Source organism: Catharus ustulatus, chromosome 6 (assembly GCF_009819885.2).
Source record: "Catharus ustulatus isolate bCatUst1 chromosome 6, bCatUst1.pri.v2, whole genome shotgun sequence".
NCBI lineage: Eukaryota > Metazoa > Chordata > Aves > Passeriformes > Turdidae > Catharus > Catharus ustulatus.
In genome coordinates this window covers 10634003-10656282 of record NC_046226.1, presented here as the reverse complement: position 1 = coordinate 10656282, position 22280 = coordinate 10634003, and the positions used below count along the sequence as shown (strand labels likewise).

Below are 22280 nucleotides of genomic sequence, written 5' to 3'. Positions count from 1 at the left end.
TAGTCCAACCTCCCTGCAATGAGCAGGGACACCTTCAGCTACATCAGGTTGTGCAGAGTCCTGTCCAATTTGACCTTGAATGTATATAGGGAGGGAGCAACTCTCACCTCTCTGGGCAACCTGTTCCACTGTTTTACCACCCTCATCACAAAACATGTCTTCCTTTTCTATAATCTAAGTCGACCCTTCTTCAGTTCCAAACCATCACCCTTTGTCCTATTGCAATGGGCCCTGCTAAAACCTTTGTCCCCATCTTTCTTATAGGCCCCCTTCAAGTACTGAAAGGCTCAAGAAGGTCTCCCACCCACAAGTGGAACACAGGGTTTTGGAGGCTTTGGAGTAAGGAAGGAAGTCTGCCTCTTCCAGTCTCTAGGCAGGGAGTCAATCCCCACTCTGAAGGTGCTGGAGGGTATTCATGTCTCCTGGGAGTGCTGTGAGCCCCGCTCTGGGAAAGGCACAGTGCAGGACCTAGATACAGGCAGCTGTGCTTTCATGCACCTCATCCCTGACAGCCTGCTGGTGGCAGTGTCCTGCTCAGAAAGCAAAGCTTTCAAGAATTATGGAATATCCTGAATTGGAAAGGACCATCAAATATGTCTGAGAGCATTGTCCAAATGCTTCTTGAACTCTGACGGGCTGTTCCAGTGCCCAACCACCCTCTGCGTCAAGAGCCTTTTTCTGATATCCAACCTAAACCTCTGACACAGCTTCAGGCCATTCCTTTGGGTCCTATCATTGGTGATCATCGGGAAGAGATCAGTGCCTGCCCCTCCTCTTCCCCTTTGTGAGGAGGCTGTAGGCTGTGATGAGGTCTTCCTAAGTCTTGTCTTCTCCAGGCCGAACAAGTCGAGTGACCTCAACTGCTCCTCGTATGGCTTCCCCTCCAGACCCTTCACCATCTTTCTTGCCCTCCTTTGGACACTCTCTCATAGCTTTATGTCTTTCTTATATTGTGGTGACCAAAACTGCCCCGAGCACTCGAGGTGAGACTGTCCCAGTGCAGAACCAGAGCGGGACAATCCCTCCCTTGTCTAGGAGGGAGATGCAGATGCTGTGTGCGGGATGCACCCCAGGACAGGGATGTCCCTGACGGCTGCCAGGGCACTGCTGACTCATGTTCAACTTGTCATCATTCCCCAGGCTATTTGCACACCCAGAGATGACCACCCCAAGTGCAGAACATGGCATTTTTGGAGGCACCCGCTCTATCTCTGACGGCGCGTTCCATGGGACACATGACACAGCCGAGCCCTCGGGCAGCGAGCCCAGGGTGCCGCATTCACCGCTCTGCCGGGACAGGGGCCGGGGTTCAGCTCCCCTGCAGGCACCGACCCTCGGGACTCCACTGCCGCTCCCCTTCCCCGCCGGAGGGGATTTCTCAGCTCCCTTCCTCGGGAGGAGGTGCAACTGGAGTTTCCCAGCAGCCGGGTCCCGCCCCCGCCGCCCTCCCCTTATAGCCGGGCTGCCCCCGCCCCGGCCAGAGAGCTTTGACAGTGCCGGTGCCAGGGTCGCTGTCCCGCGTCCAGCCCCGCCGCCCCGGAGCCGCCGCAGTAAGTCAGCCAGGGCTCCGTGCCGCCCGCCCGGAGCTCGGCTCTCTCCCCTTCCCCTCGGGCCGGCGCCTCCCGCTTCTCCCGAGCCGCTGCGCTCCCTCGCTGGGGAGCTCGGGGGCTCTCTGCTGGGTCCGAGACTGGGGAACGAGTGGCAGATGCTGAAGGGTGGGTTCTGGACACAGTGACAGGTTTCAGCCCTATCTTGTAATTATCAGAATGGGGAATAAATCTGACTGCTGGCAGGACAGCAGCTCCAGGCAAATCCCAGGGCTGGGCACCGCAAGGATATTGCCTGGTAATTCCATTGTGACAGCTGGGTCTGATTTCTGCTGCTTTTCCCGTAAATTTCAGGGCCCAGGCTCGAGAAGTGACTACTGTAAACCATTCCCTCTCTTCCTACCTCTCTGCCTTCCAACACCTTTGCCAAAATTTAGGTATTTTAGGTATTAGGCACTAAAGTATCATAAACCCAGATCTGGCGCTGGGTTCCAGATCCAGCGTGGCACTTCTGCCCTCTCCTCTTTGTCTCTATTTAAAGGAAGTGGTTTTCCCCAAAACCATAGGAAAGTAATTGGATTGTGATTCACTCAGTTCGGCTATGCTGAAAAAACACGATTTCAGAACCTGGACCCTGGATGGCCCCGGGCAGCCCCTGTGACTTGTACCTTGCCAGAGTCACGGTGCCAAGCTGGCAGATTTCTGCATTGCCGTGCTTGCCCTTTTGTGACTGCTTTTTCCTAGTCAGGGACGTCCCACAGCTCCTAGACTTGCCTTTTACTGGAGCACTGAAAAGCCTGTAGAAATTCTCTTCTGTCTGTGCAGCAGCCCCATATCCACTGCATCTGCTCATCAGCACAAATTGAAAATTTCAGCCCCGGATTAGAATCCTTGGTGTGTTCCAAATAGAATTTCTTTTTGAGGCTGCTGCAAAGCGAGGAAGAGATTTTCTGTGGCTGGAGCATATGGCTGATCTAGAAGCTGTAGTGTCTTGCTTTGGCAGTCCAAGTTCAGAGCAGAAAACCTGAAGAAACACTCAATCTCCAAAGTATCAGCTGCCTGCCCCCAGCAAGGGACTTTGAGGCTTTCCAACTCTGATAAAACAAATCACAAGGGAGCAGAGAGCTCAGGTTTGGGTTTGCTTCATTGACCCTCTCTATGAAAAGATGCCTGGAAAGCCAAAAAGTTTCAAAGTGCTGAGAGAAGCTCCCAGGGAATTTGTTTATCTTCTCAGTCATTGTTAGCTCTAGCAGAGAACTTTGCAAACTCCAGGCCTTAAAGAAGAATTTGACTTGGAACTGTATTATGAAAACAAAATTCTAGACAGCAGCAGCTGGTTACTCTTTCAGTAGCAACAGTTCAAAACAGTGCCACTCAGATATGAAGCAAGAACAAAAAAATAGGGTATTACAGTGCATTTTTTCTGCTTTTTCCCAATAATATTCTCTGAAAGATTCTCACTAACAACAGGAAATTATGGTTAACCAAACAGTTTTCAGGTGTGTATCTAATTTAGGGAAATCAGATTCTTATTTGGAAATGACTGCTGCACTGCACAGCTGTATCTACACATGGTTTTTATTCTGGTTTAAAGCATCTCTCTCATGCCAGGTGAGGTGCCCTGGGGTCCTCTGCCTGCTCTGCCACTGCCATTCCCCTGAGTTCCTTGGGTTCCCCATCACCCTCAGCCCTATAGGAGTGCCTGGTGATGCTGAGGCACATGGATTGAGTCCTCTGGGGAGGTTCTGCTCCTGCCTTGACTTCTTTACAGGAGACATATTTTGTTTTCCTTCAGCTCCCCATTAGGAGCAGAACTTGGCTACCATCAGGGTGCTGCTGGACCACATACTGAGTGGTGGGTGTCTCACAGGGCTCTGCAGATAGGACTGTGGATGAGAGCAGCAAAGTGAAGGGTCAAAGTGGGGCTCTAGGTGGCCCAGCTCTTCTGTGGACTGTAATTTCCCAGGCAGAGCCAAGAAGAAGCCCCCAGATTTGTGGTGTCTCCATTCAGTACTTAACACAGATAACAAAAATGGTAGGAAAAAATCTCCCACCTCCTAAGAGGGCTCCCAGCTTGCTCCCAACCCAAAGATTGGGTCTGCATTTCTGTGGACTCTTTGCTGTGATGAATTAGCAGTTTGTTTAGGTGACAGCACCATGGTACACTAAACTCAAACTGTCTGCACTACTCTACTGCTTCAAAGATGGCTTGCTCCAGTGCAATTTTCTTGTGTGGGCAGGGATAACCACTTTTCCACAGGGAATGGATGGGGAGAGACATGGCTGATGCAAATGCAGAGAATAAACTTAGCTAGATAACTCTGGATTTATGAGAGGCTATGGGAGAATAGGAGATAGCCACTAAAATGAGATATAAATCTTCATGACCTTGGATGTCAGCAGGCAGGAGAGTACCAGAAATCCAAACAAATGCTTGTTAATACTGGCAGCAGCTCAGGAAATTAAAAAAAAAGTCAAGTTCAGCAAAAAAATTCAAAACAGGGATAATTAATAATTCTCTTCCCCTGAGTTCTCTCTGGCAGAACCATGAGCTGCCCCTCACCAATGAGATAATTCTGCATGAAAGCTGTTTCCTTTAAGGTGGAAAAGGAGAAAATGTGAAGCCACTGTGCCCAGAGTCTGGGCTGGAACCTTCTGTGTCTTGATTCTGCTCCAGGTGTTTCCTTTGCCCTTGCTGCCCACCCCAGAAAAGCTCCAACTCAGAGGCAGGTGCTGTGATCAGCAGAGAGCTATCTGTATCCCACTACAGCTACACCAGCAATCACAGCACCACAGTCCCAGTGCTGCAGGGCATCTGGACAGGGTGGCAGAGGATGCTCTGTAAGCTGTGTTGCTCTTCTGGTTTGAAACCAGAAGCTGAATATGCCATGTCAGAAATAATTGGAGCTAAAGGTTCCCCTGGCACAAACCGTGTTGCCACATAACAATAATGATGACGATGATAACAGTAAATGAGTAATAATACTGAGTTGGGAACAATGTCAACTCTTGACCTCAAATCATTACATTTCCCAAGACTTGAATTTGAGTTCTGTGCCTGGGAAATGATTTAGCATTTCTCCTGCTAAAAAAATTAAGAGCTTGACGGAGTTTTAGCAAGCTTTGATTTGTGAGAAGAGCACAGGCTTAGAGGAGCAGCTTGTGGCCTTGCAAGCCAGAGCCAAGCTCCTGGCATGCCCTGTCTGCTGCATTGGGCAGGAGCACATGCTGACAGAGGCAGGAGGTGCAGTGCTAGCACAGCAACTCCTGCCTGGGCCCCCCAGATGTAACCAGGACCATCCTTTTTTGCTGAATATTACCTGTAGAAAGTGTTGGCCTTTTTTTCTGTAAGTTTCTTAAAAGCATTTATTAAAGTAAGAACTTGGCTAACAATAACGAGAAGAGATGGACAGGGAGTGTTTGGTACACCTTGACATAAGGCAGAACTGGGAGCTGGGGTTTACTGGTATTTTCTGCTGCTGATACAAACACAGGCCAAACAGCAGTGGCACATGATAATCACTGGACAAGAGTTTAAGCTGGCCAAATGTGAGAGAGCATGGCATGGCAGCTTTTGCATCGACAGCCTTACTTAGGTTCTTGAGGCTGGGTTTTTTTGAGCACTACCAGGATAAAGGGATAAAGTTCTGACAGGATTAAAAACTCAGCTTTTAACCAGCTTAATAACTCCCTTATGGAGTCTTGTATTTGTAGTGTCACTTTGATGCTTTTCAAAGATACATTGCATTCATCTTGGCATTGAAAAAGAACCAAAATTGTTTGAAGTTCACCTTTGAAATCACCATTCATCAAAATGAAAGACCTTAGCCTTTTGGAAAGGGAGAGGTAGTCCTTTGGTTAGAAAACAAACAAACAAAAAAACCCAATAATGCTTTGTTTGAAATAATAGGGGAGAGAGAAAGGACTCAGCTGAGTCAGAGTCTCTGCTTTAACAAGCAGGAAGGAAGGGATTTGCCAGAATTAATCTAAACACAGCATTGTATTGGGAAATGCAGGTTACGAAAAGAGCCCTACAAAAATTAAGAAAGTCCACATTGCTTACAGAGCATGCCTGTTGCCATGGTTTTCTTTGGTTGGTTGTTTTTCTGGATATTTTTGTAGTGGAAATGTAACAAAAAGGAGCTCTTTTCCACTGCTTTCAGGATTCTAGTGGGGCATCCTGACTAGCATAGCTGGAATGAACTGCAGGGAGTTTCCTTCCCCCTCCCCTCCTCAGTATATGTTCTAGGGAGATGTAGGTGCACAGATTCAGCCATAGCTGTTGGCTAACCTGGTATTAGCTCAGTTATTTAAGAGTATGGTGCCAACAGTGCTTTGTGGGTTAAATCCCTGTATGGGCCATTCATTTCAGAGTTGGAATTGGTGATCCTTGTGGGTCCTTTCCAGCTCAGACTGTTCTGTAATTCCTGTCAGCTGAGCTCTGGTACTCAGGCCCCCTTGGCTTGCTCATGCAAGCAGAATTCCTTCCCAAGTGAGTTTTGTTAGAAAGTAGTAGCATTAGTAATCCTGAATGGGGCCTGGCATTCAAAGCAGGGAGAAGGAAAGCTCTCAGCAAAGCCAGGCTCTCACTGCTCTCTGTACCACTCAATTGCTACCACTAACTTGATGCTTCAAAGCTCACCAAGCTGCCAGCAGGAGGAAACACAATTAGAATGAAAAGCCACAGTCTTCCAAGCAGTTTTCACAGAAATAAGTATAATATTTTGTATCAGCATGACACATATCAACATTATAAACAAGGGTATTTGAAGATCACCACATAGTGGCCTTATAACTGAAGCTAAATTCTTTGTTTATTTAAAGTCGAATTTTGCTGCGTTTACTCAGTACAAGTAAACCAAAACTTGCCTGACAGTTCTTCATACAGAAATAATTCAGTCTTCTAGAAAGTAATCTTAAATAAAGCAGTACTAGAATAAGGATTGGAAACTTATGAGTCACTTTGTTTACAATGATTATATAACTATAATCATTGTACAAATGGTTATAGTTATGGAAATAAATATTTTGTAATTTATTGAATTATAGAGGAACATAATTCTAAATATGAATTCTGACAAGAAGTTTTAACAATAACAAATTTCTGTTGTTAATTAGTTGTAATGTCAGAGTGTTGGTGGTAAGGCAAGACTATGGCAGGATATGTCTGTTTAAACAAGGCTAAACTACCCTGATCCTTGTGCCTTGTTCCCACTTACCTTGAACAGAGATCAGGAAAAAAAGACCGAGTAAGGTGGGAATTGATCCCAATGCCATGTAGAGTTTTGTGGCTGCTCTGAAGGCACAGGACACTTATCCCATCCACATCATTTGTGTGCCCATCCATGTTCATGCCCATAGCCACACATCACCCCATGGGAGAGCCTGACAAGCTCAAGGTCTCAAATCAGGACAGCTGAATTAGCCTCAAAATGGCTCTTTGATTTTCTTTAAGTTAGACCAGAGGGCTGCTTCCATTTCCTGCATTACCTGGGATGGTATAGCTCAGGAATTCTCCTGTGCTCACACCAGACATGTAGCATTCTCCCTGTTGCCCATACATATGCCTTGCCACACTTTCTCCATAGTATTTTTCTTCCTAACTATTATAATCTGATCCATTTTTTTTTCTTAAAATTTACAGGCTAGAAGGAAAATGATGAAAATGTTACCTTTTTTCCAAAGTGGTCCCTTTGGAATACGCAGTGGATCAGAGGGTTGCATTGATGCAAACAGGCCATTTGAAAACACTTCAGCAGTAGCTGAGGAAGCTCCTGCCTGTCCTGAACCTTCTGCAGATGAAATCTGGTCCAGGGACCAGGAGAAGATGAGAGAAAGGCCAGGGGCAGCCTGCAGAGCTTCACGTGCTTCTTCAACCACGAGCAATGAGAGTTGCATCTCTGCCGGGGACAGCCCTGAGAAGGGAAACAAAGGAATAAAGGGAATGCTTAAAAGTGCATTTAAAATAGTTAAAAAGAACAAGCCACCCAGTGGTAAGTGCTCCTCCATCTTCCTTGCACCACTTCATGGGCCATGGTTACCTCTAGAGGGGCTATATGAGGCAGGGAATTGTTCCCTAGGGAAACAGAGGTACCAATAGATTGAAGAGACTTTTCCAAGAAACCTGGGGAAAATTTGTCTGAGCTCAAGCCCTAGTCCTTTAGTACCAAGGGCACAGTCCTTGAGGAACTGTCCATTTGCAGATTTTTATGTCTAAAACAAAACTTATTTCTACCTTTCATGGGGGCACAGAAAACTGAGGGTAGGTGAGAAACCAAGGTGTAACTCTCAGCTCTGTTCCTCCATCTCCTCCTACAAAGTCTTGTTGTTTTAGTACAAATTATTTCATTTCCAGACAAGCCTTTATCTGTCTAATTGCCATCTCTTTCTCCATGTGTCAAATGCTTTCCCTGACTGGTGGTTTTCCTTCTTGGCCTTGCATATGCTGCTGTTTTGAAAACAGGCCTTTTGTACTTTTGTTCTTACTGCTGCATTGCCCCATCCCCAATGTATTTTTTCTTTTTTTTTAAGCAATCAGATTTTTAAAACCAACCAAAATTGCAGAAAATATTCCAGATGAGAGACCACCAATGTGTGGTACAATATATTCCTATTTTTCCATATCAGCTAGATATTTCTCACTGAGTACATCCTGGGGTAGTAACTGACATGTTCACTCTCACCTCCCAGTAAGGTTTTACTAAATCTCTTCCTCCTCCATCTCAAGCTGATTCACATCCAGCTTGCAGCAGAAAATCCTATTTGTTGCTAAGTAACTTTTGTTCTATTGAATTTGTATCCTGTGTTTTGTGCCATTAAATTTCAGCCCATTTACTATTCAAGTTATCCCATTGTTCCTGTAAAATGCACCAAGCTCTCAGTTTCGATAATGTCTCTGAAACTTTGTGCAATCAGCAGATGCCAAAAGGGCACTCCCAGATTTTGTGCCACAATCTCTAGGGACAAATGAAGTAACATGAGTTTCATGAATAATATGCGCTTTCTCCATCCAGGGTCCTCCATGTAAACCTAACACACCTAACAAATGTTATTTTGGGATACGATTTTGCCATTTTATTAATTTTCCAGGTTGCCCTGTCTCAAGTAACTGACTGTAATTTAGATAAGACAGTTCAGTTGTATTTGTCTTGCTTGCTAAATGTGTCCTCCCAAACAATTTCACAGGTCAGGTTATGCCAAATCTATTTCTGGAAAACCCATGTGGTATTTCCTTTAGCACATCTTCAGTTACATCTTTCTATCTACATTATTTCTAAAGCCATGCTTCTGAGATCGTATCAATGGGAAGGGGGATGAGCAATAACTAGCTAACTAACTCCACAAGGCTCAATTATGTAAATTATGGAAAACATTATAGGTGGATTGTGAATAGCTGTCCATATGCAACACGCTGGTCATGGGTATTCAAATTTCCATCACCCCAGTTAAAGGCAAGTTAGAAGTAATCTGATCTTTAAATAAACAGATTTTCTATATGGTGTAGGAGCCCAAGAGCTAGCATTTTGGAAGTGCAGGCATTTTAAAAAAAATATTCCAGAGCCATCATTTTTTACAAAACAGAAATCTAAATCTTTGCTCTTGGTTAAAGAAAGGCTGTTCTTTTTTCACCAGTTAAACAAGTCATGGATCTCCTTGGAGAGCAAAAGCTTTGTGATGCCATTCAGCATTTGTTTGTCCTGGAGAGGAGCCTGTCTAGCAAAAGTGAGGAGGGACTGAACACCAGTCAGAAAGACATTGAGTCTGTCTATGAAATTCTGAAGCACAAAGTCTTCAGCACCTTGAAAGATTCTGTGATGCTTGCAAAAACAAACCCAGACCTGCTGCAGCAGGCAGTGGAGGCTCTGAAAGAGCAGGAGAAAGAAGATCAGAACTACATGTCAGAAAATCCACCTGATCAAAATACTCAATTTAGACCTAGAAAATGGAAAGAGCTTTGGATGGCTACAGTAAAGGAGTCGGTAGAAGCTCGAATGAAAGACACAAGCCGTACTCCTAGAACTGAGAACCTCTCTGCAGTTGGCCAGAACCTCCTGCACATGGGAAAGACAATGAGAGAAGATTTGACAGTGGTTGCCAAGTACATTAACAAGCTTTATCCTCCTGAGTTTAATGTGTTCAGCGTATATGCAGAACTCTACCACAATTATTTTGCCACCCAGGCAAAGAAAGATGCTGAGTCTCATCTGGAAGACAAGGATATTTACCTTCTTCTCTCATGGGTGCACAACTTTTATCCAAAGTAAGTGGGCTTTTATACAAGTTTACCCCTGGCAGTCAAAACAGGCTCATTGGCTGCAAGCCCAGGCATTTGCTTGATTTATGAATTAGTATTACTGCAGTGCAGTCCAGACCTGGCTAAGTTCTGGTGTTACTGATGATGTGCTGATTTACATTCCTGGCCAGAACAGCCAGAAGGGACACACTCAAGGCTGCTAGTCTGTAAGAAGGGCTGTTCCACCATTCTGGCTTCTGGGCAACAGACACACAGATGTTTAGGGCTTCATTTCTGGGGTAAATCGGTCAGGTTCATTGCCTTGATAATTATTCCAGTTGCAGACCTGGGCTCACTCTTGGAAAATTTGTAAAATTCAGCCCTTTGTACCAGAGGGCAGACAATAAATAGAACAATTGCAATTATCCTGGGCATGGAGCATGTTGCTTAGATGTTACCCACAGTCTTTGTTTTCCTCATCTTTAGGAGAGCCAGGGGTGCACCCTGTGAGAGGACACCATCAGCCAAGGGTCCCCATAAACCTTGCATGTTATTGAACTGAAAATACTGCTTGTTGGGCTAATAGTACTGGGTAGAGAATTGAGGGCTTTCACTTCTTAGGTGGAAACCAGTAAAGTCACCAGCAATATTTCTTCTGTTCTAAAGTCATTCAGCTCCACTTTTTCCTTTTCATGTTTCGTTACACTGATGAGTGTAATGGTTCAGTATTGATCCTGGAAGTTTTCCATAGCCATTGTTGTGCTCTAGGTCAGGATGTGCAGGCCTGAACCAGCCTGTGTTTGGAAGTGAGCAGTTGTGAGGGGTAGGGCTCAGCCAGAGCAGCTCAGCCCAGCACAGGGGACAATGTTGGCCAGGGTGGCAGCAGCTTTGAGAGTGTTCCCAAAAGCCACATCCAGGTGTCTGCTGAGGGACCATCTCTCAGCCATCTAACACCAGCTTTTCATCTGCTTACCTCTCTGTATTGATGGAGAGAGGTCATGTCCAGGGGCTAGACTCCCCTGCTTGCTTCAGGTCCTCTATCCCCCCCAGAACTTAGTGGCTGGTACTCAGGAGTTTGACAGACCATGACACCGTTCACAGGGTTGCTTGTGGTCCCACCCTCACAGGTCTCACCCCTGGTGCATACTCACTCAACTTCTCCAATTCCTGCCTGAACTACAGACAATATACATTTCCATCTGTTTTTTCACTGACATCCTCAAAAAGTGTTAGTGATTTGCATCAACAACTGTCTTGAATTACACTGCCCTTGGAGAATACAATTGTTTGGCTTTTTTCATTCCAGAGACATGAGAAAAGATCATGCTTTAGCCATGGAGTTGGATAAAGTTAAGCTTGGAAGCCTTTTGCCTTCAAGTCTGAGCAAAGAGCTTGAAAATAAATACCTTGACAGTGAAGAGGTAAGAAAGGTTCAGTCATTCCTCTTCTTCCCTTCACTGCTCTCATATGACTCCTCAGAGAAGCTGTGGCTTGTCCTGCACACACACCTCTTCACCAGTGAGCCACACACCCTTCCAGGGAGAAGCAAGTTTATTTCTGGAGAACAGGTCACCCTTCTGCTAGATGGGACTTGCAGAGTAAACTTCTGCTTAGCCCTGGGAGCTAAGAACTGCTCTGTTCTTGTAAATCATGTGGTAGCAACAGGGGGAAAATCCAACAACAGATCTTTATGGGCAACTTTCCAATTGCCTGATAAATCTCCAGAGGGATTTATGATTCCTCTCACAGGAATCTCTGAAGGATCTTGGATTACTCCTGGTCTCTGCAGAGGTGCCAGACCTTGAGTGAATGCAAAGCATGGGGATCTGGTCTTGACAAATCTGTTTCTTTGATGGAGAATCGCCTGGTCTGCAGAAAATAAAAGTTGCTCTGGTTTTTGTATCACCCTTCCCTTAATGGAAACAAGAAGTCACTTTTGCAGTACTCCTGTTGCTTAGTGCTTTTGGCATTTGGGGCTGGAATTCCCGGAAAGTGAGAAGATGAGTTCCAAGTTTAGATGTAGTCCGTGATGGTTTGCATATGGGAGGGGTGGTGTGAGGTCTGCAAAGTGCATGAACAGGCACTGGGGGATCAGCAAAATGTGTCAGACACTGCACAGACCATTTCCAAAGCCTTACTGCAGCACAGAGGGGTCAGAGCAGAAAAAACCTGAGAGCACTTTGTTTCCCTCTCCAGCACTTGTGTGGTGTCAGAAGAGCTCATGAAAAAGGATTGCAAAGGCAGGTAGCTCTGAGTGTGACACATGCACAGTGTGTAGCTGGGGGAATTTGGGCTCTGGCACACATAGCTGCTGCAACCTTCCTACCCACTGCTCCCCTCCCTGCCCTCTGGATCCCTGTGACATGGAGGTGTGATGGGATCTTCACTCCTACCTTAAAATACTCAACTCACTGTTGCATAGGTGGATATTGGGATGGGGTTGTCCTTGTTGCTGTGAAGTCATGGGTCAAGCATCTTCTAACAAGGAACCTTTATTTCCCAGCCAGGGCTGCAGAAAAAGTCTGCTGAGCTGGGCAAAAGGTGGGTGGGCGAGTAAAACCTGCATAAGGCAGGAGCTGTTGCATCCATGTTGCAGTAAATACCTTTGTTCTTCCTTCCCTAAAGGTGACTGTCAAAAATTCACTGAGCAGATGTTTAGGTAAAGAAATCCAAAGATGGAAAGAAGACAAGGAACCAGAGAAGCTAAATGGGCATTTTCAGAGTGAACTTCTAGGAATATTTGTTATCCAGGTAATACAGAGCTATATTAAAAAGAAATAATTGCACACTTTACCTGCTTAGGATTTGAGATGCTCAGTGCAAAAAAGGAAAAGGCCAAGTCACTTGTCTAGAGTGGTAGCAGAGGTGGGTGGTACAGGAAGGCTCAAAACCATGGTAGACTTGGGCCTGGTGTACCATGTGATGGAGACAAATGCCTCTATCAGCAAAACAAGAAGAAAATCTGCTTTCATTCTCCCTGAGCAGTTTCTTCTGCATCCCAAGCAGCAGAGAGACAGGAGACAAACTCAGTTGACTGAGAAATGAGGAGTCTGTTTCTTCCTCCCAGGGAAAGTGCCACAGGCAGAGCTGGCCCTTTCCCTCCTCTGGCTGCAGAAGATTAGTTGAGTTTATTAAAAAAAAAATAAACCCCTCATATGTTGAGGTTGTTGTGATTAAATTGTTATTTAAATGCAATCTAATGACAGTAAAAAACAAAAAAAAAAGAAAACTAAGAGAAACAAAACCAAGTGTCAAATTGCCTACTTTCTCAGCTGTTTTCTAGATTTTCTTCATGCTCCTTTCGAACCTCTCAGCTTATAGCTGCTTTGTATGGTGCCTGGCTCAGCTGCAGGGGAAATGCAGGAGAGCTGGGTGCAGTTACCTCAGTAAAGGATCTGCAGCCTCTTTACCCAGCAAACCTGGCCTTTTTGGAGCAAGTGACATTTAAAATCGATCTCTCTTGTTTGTTAGAGTATCTACAGCAGCCAGAACCGAGCTGAGGCCATCAGCAAGGCTGTGGGTGAGGAGCTGTCCCACCGGCTGCTGAAGGAGCTGCCAGCCTTCCTGAGGAGGTGAGGTGGGGAGGGGCTGTGTGAGGTGGGGAGGGGCTGTGGGCAGCAGGGCCAGCACAGCACCTGGGCAACCAGTCACCCACCTCTCCTCTTCCCATCTCCCCTCCAGCTACAGGGATGCCTTTGAAGACTTCAAGGAGAAAAGCAAGAAGCACAGATACTACAAGCCTATACTCATTGCAAATATTAACAACTGCTGGAATTTTAGGTAAGGGTTCAAAAGAAAAGGTTTTGCTCCTTCTTCTGCAGGCAACATATAATAGTATGATAGAGGGGAGGTACTTCAGAGTGAGCAGAGGTAGGTCTGTCTGCCTGCAGAAGCTTTGGAGACCTCTGAATTTCTCCCTCTCCTCTAAGGATGGATTATTCTAACCTGGCTGGTATTTTCTTGCAGAGAATACACAGAGAAATACGTGGCAGAGAAGTGTGACAGTAAAGCCGATATCCTCAGCACTCTTGCTGATATTGAAAACAGTGGCTTTGATGTGCTGCTTCAACAGCTCTTTGCCCAGCTGAAGGTACCGTATCTGTGCCCCATACCCTCCTGCCCCATGGCTCAGCTGATGCCAGGGCAGGGCATGTTCTCCTGCTGTGCTATCTGTTGCTCAAATCTCTGATTCAAATCAGCCAAGTTCAGAAGGAACAGGATCAGTCCTAACCCACACTGCTGCCGGAAATCTCCCACTAAGCTCTCCTTGAGCTGGTCCTCAAGCCTGCAGGCAAAATGGGTGCAGTGACTTTGGCATGACTGTGCAGGTGAACATAAAATCTGTTCATTGCATCTGAGACAATGGCTGCAGCAGCAGGGAGAGTCTCAACCTGCAGCTGTTTGCTCTCCACACTGTAGGAAGCCATCACTAATGGCATAAACTGCAATTACACAGCTTTTGGCTTCCCCATAAAGGTGACCTGAAGGGCATTATTTTTGTACTTTTGGCTTCCTTTTTTTGGTTATTTTTGTTTGTTTATATCACAGTCTTTTCAAGTTAAGCAATTTTGGTGGAGGAAAAGGAAGTGTAGGAGTCAGGAGTGTTCAGCCACAATCTCTCCTGCTTTCTCTGTAGAGCCTTTTGGAAGGCATAAGAGAACAAGGGTGCAGTTTTTTTCATTTTAGTATTTATTTCCTGTGGCTGAGAAAAAATTTGATTGAAAACATCTCATAAGGATTCATTTCTTTCCCCTGATGGTTCCATAATTCTTTAATCAGACAAGATGGTGATGGAAAAAAAAAAGCAGAAATAATAAAAACACCTGCAATATGAACCTTTCAAGTCCTTGGTCTTCTTCACCATGAGGAGCCAAGAAGGGGACACAGCCCCTTGTTCCCCTGTCCCTGTAAGGCATCCCCACACACCCCTGCACAGGAGTACACACCATCCTCTCTCTACATGTAGAAATGACAAAAATACTTGTGCATAGAGTTTGTTTGGGGTAACTTAGCAGATTTTCCTTTTTTTCAGCCAATGTACAAGAAGTTTACAGAGAATAAGTGGGATTCCAGCAGTGAAATTATGAATGAGATCATTAAAACCACCAGCAAACATATTTCAGACTTCCAGACCTTAAAGGAGCCATTTTTCCATGTAAGTCCTAGAGAAATACTAGAGGGATTCTGGGGTGCTGAGGTTGCATTTTCAGCTCTGATCCCCTGTGGCTTGAGTTGCCTTGACCTCTGGGTGAGCTGATGAGCTAGCCTGGCATCAGGAAGCCTCTCAGGCAGGGTTTATACCAGCATGCAGTTTACCCAGATTAGGCACATAAATCTTACCCTCCTCTGATAGAAGCAGATTCCTGCAGCTCTGCTGCACTGTTTGCACAGCAAACCACCCCTGATGTAGAGAAAGTGTTTTAGAGACCACCCAACACATGGCTTTATTTTCAGATTTGGTTTAGCAGTTTTGAAACACAGACACAGTTGCATGGTTTAGTCTCATTTCTCTTTTGATTGTCCTAAGGACTGGAGGAGATGGATGAAACTGGGACAAATCCCAGAGAACTGAGCCAGAGCCACATCCTCAGTGGTGCTGGACTATATATGAAATATCATTATATAAGACAATATTTGATTTCCTGTCTTTGTCTTTTTGATAGCTGAGACAAATAATGATGTTTTATATGTTAGAGAGAAGAACAGGAAGAGCAGCATGAATTCTTGTTTTTCTGGAATACTGTTACTCCTCTAGCACGTGGAGATCTTTTCTGCTCTTTTAACTCTTCCCAGAAGGAAACAACATTTGGGAATTCCCATACTTATTAGAGCACAAAGAACTTCTCAGCATCTAGGATGTGTCATAACCAGACTTGGGAAGTTGGCAACCAGGGCTGTTTCTGCTGTGTAATCAACAGCAGGCATTGGTGGGGCGTGTCTTACAGCACCCATGATGATTTTGTCCTCCATCCACACACAGTTTGTTCTGTCTCCAAAAAAAAGAGAGATGGATAATGATTCCCTCCTCTCCATCCCACCAGGCTATCATTGAGAAGATCCATGCCCGTTTGGTTAAAGAATACATCGTGAGGCTGCTGAAGAGGAAGGTCAGCCTGAAAACTCCAGCACAACAGCAGACTCTGGCCCAACACATCTCCAAGAATGCTGCTGACCTGGAAGCCTTCTGCACCAGCAATGTATGTGAAAAACAGGAAAATAATTCTTGAAACTTTAGTTAAACTTTTCAACTCAGCTTAATTTCCTGAAAGGCAGGACCTTAGGCAGAAAGAGGTCTTTTAAGTTCCCATAGGCAGAAAGGCTTCCCTGTCAGCAGCCTGCCCCTCCCTGATTGGAGAGAGATGATTTCATCCTCCTTTGTCCCACAGGCAGCTTCCTTTTGCAGGTTTATATTAATAGGGCCAGAAGACTCAGATAATCTTTTCCGGTTTCAGTACAGCGTCCATGGAGTCTGGGTTTCCTCTCACCCTTGATTTCCCCCATGCTGCAGCTTTTAGGTCAGCCAGGGGCTAAAGCAAGCATTGTGGGGTCTGTGGTATGCAAGGAATTTCTCTATGAGAGCTGGAACACCCCCCTCTGTCCTTTGAGATCATCTTCCTCCTTCCATGCCTCTAATTTTGCCTGCAAAAAAAGCTAATAGCTAAGCCAAAACCTGTCCTCCATCACCCCAAGCATGTTTGACTGGAGAAGGAACAAGCCTGGATTTCACACACTGTGGGTGGGAGGTCAGGCAGCTGCACCTTGGAAATTCCTATGGTCAGGAAAGAGCTCCAGCTGGGGCTTCTACCCAGTTTTGGCAATACCTGGAGATTCTAAAGGCAGGGTTGTGTTTGGAGCTGGGACAGAGCAGCACGTGGCAGTGACTTACCTGGCCCATCAGACCTTATACAAACCAGGCAGTGCAGAAACCCAAGGAAAGGGAAATGAGCCAAGAGAATCTGCTGAGGTGGATGTGGAAGTCTCAGTGTTATGGCAAACCGCACACTACTTGTATGAGAGGATTAAAAACCATCAAAAAGCTACTCTGATTTTTCCAAGGCTGCCTCAGGTGAAAACCATGAAGCTCCTAAAATCACTGATATGTCTTTTTCCCTTGCCAGGAAACAGGAGCCAGCTCCCAGGGTGGGGGGGTGGTTTGCACCCCCATAATGTCCTAATAACTACTTTCTCTTTTCACAGGGATCTCAAGCCACGTGGCTGAATTCAGCACTCCCCAAACTGGCTGAAATAATCCGACTTCAGGATTTAGGTGCTATTAAAATTGAAGTTGCAACATTTGCCAAAACATACCCAGACATCCGGTAAGAGATGCTGAAACAGATTTGCTAATACTCATATGGAATTTTAATTGAGCCAGAAAGCAGTCAAATATGAATATAGGTGAGGTTCATATAGCCTGAGCCTATAAGCCTGGGTGGGGGCTCCCCTCCAGGCTGTGGCAATCCCAGTGCTATCAGAAAGTAAAGGAAGATATGAATAAAAGCCTATTGATACATTCCAAATTCTGGCCTGATTTTCTGCTTTACCTTGGAGATTCCCTTCCCTACCCCAAACACCCCAGAACAGTGCAGGGTCTAGTGTAGGACTGCCAGATGCTGAGCTGGCACCCCAGGGGACATCAGCACGTGCCACAGGGTGGGAGCCACATCCTGGTGCAATGGCCCTCATGGAGGTGTGTGGGAAAAAATAACACCTGCCCTTTTCTCTTCCACAGCAAAAAGCACCTGGAAGCGTTCCTGCACATCAAAGCCAACTTGTCACGCAATGAACTCAAAAGCATCCTGGGCTACTTGGCAGACAGCACAGCATCCACACAGCCCAGGGCCCCGCTCTTCTCCAGCATAAATGTGTCCTAGACCAAGGCATGCCTTGGCACCGCCCTGTGCTGGACTGTGGGGTGAGCTGGGGATGGAGACCATCTCCTGGAGCAATGCACACACTGCCACCTTTTCCCATGGAAAGTGCTTTGTCCCAGTCTGGTGCTCAGCATCTCTGTGGGAATAATTTCCTCCATGTGGGGCTGGGCACAGGGTGCACCCATGAGAGGTGCAGTGCCTGCAAGGGCTGGGGCTGCTCCTCACACCAGTCATGGATTCCCCCTGAGGTCTCCTTGATGCCACCGCATTCTCTGCCTGGACACTGCCCTGGTGCTCTGAACTCCATCTACCTCTCAGGGTGCCACAGAAGCCACATCACAGACCAAGCTACACCACCTGTGTAGCTTTTTGTCTTCTAAAGAAAGGAAGGGAAACAAAGACTGAAACCAGCATTCAGATATACTGGAGGAGTCCCCTGTGAGCATGCTTGCAATCCATCTGCCTTCCTCAAAGCCAGGCAGGGCAGCTGTGTTAGGTTGGTGGGAGAGGCACAAGGTTTGTGGTGACAATTTGCTGCAGCTCAGCTGTGGCAGGGCTCCTGCCAGCCCCCTTGGAGCAGCTGCAGGCTCTGACCCAGGGCAGCAGCACTGCCCAGGGCCTTGGGGTTTCCAGTGGAGAACTGGCCCTGGAGAGCATGTGCTTCCTTCACCTCTGTGAGGTGGGAGCACCTGAGCCCCTGGCAGCCAGCCCCTCTGCAGTGACCCCATCCAGGGCATCTGCACAGAGGGATCCCTCAAACAGAGGCTGGGAGAAAGCTGCCTATTGCAACGGATTGTGTGGGCTAAGCCAGCATCTGGTAAAGCAGTTTGGATATTACTGAAATCCTCTTTATCAAGGAGAGGACTTCCAGACCCTATTAACAAGACAGGCTTTGAATGGGGTATGGAACTGGTCTCAAAAGTCATCAGTAGATACTGAGCACCCTGTATGTGTCACCATTCTCTTGCTCACTCCTTCCCCTCTTGCTGTGAGGTAGATAGGATGTGAAAACACAAATGGGTCTCTTGTGAAACTGTTTTGTTTCTTACAGCACAGTTTTTTTGGGAACATAATCAGTTGCCAAAACAGCACTGTGTATATTTGGAGATCTTTCCCTTTTGTTTTCCTCTATTTTAACTTTTGCATGAGTCTGTGAAAAGTCAGTCCAGAAGGAAGATGCCTCATGACTGTGCAAACTATATAATGTATTTATATGTATATGCAGTATATCACCGGTGTATTTTTGCACCAAATTTTATTTTTTCTCAGTTAGAGATACTAATTTGCAATGTTTATAATAAACAGTATTCAAATATGCTGGAGAAGTGACTCATTTATTCTGTCTCTGGCTGTTTACTGTGTTGCCACAGCTCTGTCCTCCTCCAAAGGGCGATTTCTCCCAGCCTGCTCTGGCAAATATCACCTCCTGGTTCCAAGTAAGGGGACTTGCTGGACTATGGACAGGCTGGAGGAGCATTGCTGCTGCCCCTGTAAGACATTCACTGTGCATGGTGGGCTGCTTGCTAACAGTGGCCAGTGGCACAAGCTCAGAGGGATCTGCCAACAGATCCTGGGGCACAATTGTGCCCTAGTGAAAAACAGTGCTTTGGTTTTAGTCTGCTGCCTGGCCAAAGGCAGCACAAATCACCCTCTCCTTCCTTAAGCACACTCACACAAAACTCATATAGACACATGGGTTAAAAAATTACTATTTAAATGCTTGTCTCAGCTACAGTTTAAAGCCAAATGCCAAAATGACTTCTGACTGTGCTGAGCACTCATGACAACTGTCACCTATTGGGTAACATTTTCTTTCCCAATTAGTGAAAGGTCATTTTATTGCTATAAAAATATGTATTTTGATTTAGAGATCTGTTAAAGGCCGACGGAAATGCATCATACAAGTGATTGCACTGATCTTTAAAAAAAAAATAAAAATCCAGCAAAGTAAGTACCCAAAGGGAAACAGTATCTATTTATATATCATAATTAGCATGGGTAGGAGAAAATCGTTTTCATACACATTTCATAAGCCATATGGAAGTGCATTGTGCAATTCCCTTCATCCTGCTATAAAACCCCAGCTTTCATCTCTAACGAGCCCAGGAAACTAATTTATTTATCTTCCCGTATGACTCGACATTTACAATGGCATTTATTTATAGGTGGCATATTACACATAGCCAGGTAGTTTCAGGAGGTTGCACAACTGTCTTCTAATAACAGTGTTAGTTCAATATGATAAATAGCACTTCTAAAAACTAAGTAAATAAAATTTCCTGAGGTCAGTGTGGCTTGATTTTCTTTATCATACAACCTCTGCTGATGCCTGCCCCTCCTTGGAGGCAGAGCAGATAGCCAAGATTTAAAAAATAAGATCAATTTTACAGAACAATTAGGAAAGCTGGTTCCTGAGCACAGCTGCTGTGGCATTAGGAGCTTTCTCTGTTTGCTATCATCAGTGTCCCCAGCACATCAGTGCACAACAGCCACCACACTGGGCACAGGCTGAGCTCAGATGCACACACACTCCTGGCTCCCTACCCATCCATCCCACCTGGCATTTCCATCATTTGACAGAAGACTTGCAATTTGCAGTGCAAAAGACGCGAGGACAAAATGACAGCATAGTAGGAGGTGGTCTGAGGCATTTTCTGCTCCTGTGTGTGCCAGGTCCCCCTTTCTGCAGGGGAAACCAAAACCTCCAGAGAGCTCACAGACTCTCTGTGAGGGAGGAAAAAAAAGGCAGGAATATTTTGCTAGAGCCTGTTGAGAAACCTTGGGAACTGCTGACCTGGAAATGAAAGGTTAAGAAGCCAGAATGCCAGTAATTCCTTCCCTTTGAGCAATGACAGCACTGAACTAAAGGCCACAGGATTTACTGATGTGCTGATTTTAAGAGAGAGATGCACTAGAGCAAAGTGGTTTGGTAGGTGGGCTTTCCAGGTGGACAGTCCTGATCTCAGTGATGTGCCTGGGTGACACATTCCTCACCTACTAATTGCTGTAAAGCAGGAAATGTATGTGCAATTACACCTTCACCAAGGATGTGGCAACAATTTGCCAACATCCATTTTCAAATCCTGCATTTAGCATAGCTAATATGAACTGTAATAGAAGAAAACCTGGAAACCTCAATCCAATGAGAAGAGATCTGAAGCCTGGCAGTGCATGGAGCATCCCAGAGGAAATGCACCTGCAGTGAGTGGGACAGCAGAGCCTCCTACCCAACAGGAATTAGGGCACACAGGCTGCAAGTCCTCCATCTCCCAGGATGGTTTCACTTGCTGCTCCACCACTTGCCTCTTGCTTGGGTCAAAAGCCAGTACAGGGGATCAAACAGGCAGGAGGGCCAGGAAGGAAGGATGTTTTGGGAATGGGCTAGAGGGAAGTGAGCTTGAGTGTGGTTCTAGCAAAATCATGCTTTCCTGGGCTGTAGATTGAAACCCACGAGAGTAATTGGTGCCTTCCTGCCTGACTTAGAAGAGGATGTGGCCACACCACTGCACTGATATCCGTGAAACACAAAATAGCTTTCCTGTAGCCACAATAATAGAGATGGCAGCTAATGCTGGGGGATTTCAGGAATTACTCATCAATGCAGGAAACATGGATTTCCACCCTAGCAAAGAAACGAATCTGTAGTGATGGGAAGAGAGGTGAATCCCACTTCCTAGGGTGAAACCAGAGGAAATGGAATGGAGCTGGCACACACATTAGGCTGCTCAGTGGAAAAAATTGATTGTTTTTTTTAAGGTAGTATGAAGTTTTTAAGGTTAATGTGAAGTGAATGTTCACACCTGCTGGGCACCATTTCTCCTTTCTACCCCTCTAGAAATCAGGTTTTAAAAACTCCTTTTGAACTGACCAGCTTAGAGGCTTCCCTACAGAGACATTTTTCATCTCTTCTCTGGGTCTTTTCCTCAGGTATTCAATTCCTTCTTTCACCTCTCCACAAATCTCCTGATGTCTCTCAGCACTACCCAGTGAGGCCCTGGGACCACATTTTCCCAGTTCTCTCAACCTTCCAGCAGATGGGACACACCAGGGCAAATTTTGTACCAGTGCCCAGAAAAACCATCATTTGAGGTCAAGGAATTCAGTGCTATTTATCCAAGTAGTTTTTATTCAAATAGGACAGAGCACTTGAGCTGTAATAACCCTCATAATGGACTAACAAAAGAGGAAAACTCATTATTAAGCAGAAAAGCTGAGCTCTCAAAAGTACTCCTCTCAAATGGGAGGAGGTTATAACAAGCCCTTAGGTAGAACAATATTGGTCCTGGAGCCTTCAAGAGATTTTGAGCCCTATCCCAAAGGCATGAGGCCAACCCCCAAGTCCCACTGGCAAGAGCTGTGTAGCAGAGAGCTCAACCAAGTGCACAGTTTAGAGAAAATAGCAGGATAAAGTTAACAGTGCTATGTCCTAGTTAACAGAGGGCTGTTTCTGCTCTGTTCTTTCATTGCAGCCCCCTTTACACCAGGGCTGTAAGAAGAGGTGAAAGCCATCTGAGCTGTGGGACAGGGACTGCCATCTTCATGCTGCTGCACATCAGACCCCTTGTCTTAGCCAAGGTCCCATCCCCACCTTCACTCATTGTGACACAGCCCCTTCACAACCTGCAT

General features: G+C 45.8%; 1 protein-coding gene across 1 annotated transcript; it reads left to right on the top strand.

The window, feature by feature from the left end:
- The first annotated feature begins 1445 nt into the window (after positions 1-1445).
- Positions 1446-18969, top strand: TNFAIP2 (TNF alpha induced protein 2). Its single transcript, XM_033063623.2, has 12 exons — positions 1446-1550; positions 7192-7540; positions 9180-9807; positions 11087-11201; positions 12406-12531; positions 13252-13352; positions 13462-13560; positions 13747-13870; positions 14813-14935; positions 15822-15977; positions 16978-17099; positions 17513-18969. Exons 2-12 carry the CDS (start codon positions 7204-7206, stop codon positions 17652-17654), a joined length of 2073 nt encoding a protein of 690 aa, XP_032919514.1. The 5' UTR covers positions 1446-1550; positions 7192-7203; the 3' UTR covers positions 17655-18969.
- The last annotated feature ends 3311 nt before the right edge of the window (positions 18970-22280 follow it).

Bases quoted from the DNA above. Each gene is read 5' to 3' on its own strand.
- TNFAIP2 (XM_033063623.2), top strand. From the start codon at position 7,204: ATGATGAAAATGTTACCTTTTTTCCAAAGTGGTCCCTTTGGAATACGC. The intron at 12,532-13,251 runs GTAATACAGAGC...CTTGTTTGTTAG, and splicing joins TAGGAATATTTGTTATCCAG to AGTATCTACAGCAGCCAGAA. The intron at 14,936-15,821 runs GTAAGTCCTAGA...CCATCCCACCAG, and splicing joins TAAAGGAGCCATTTTTCCAT to GCTATCATTGAGAAGATCCA.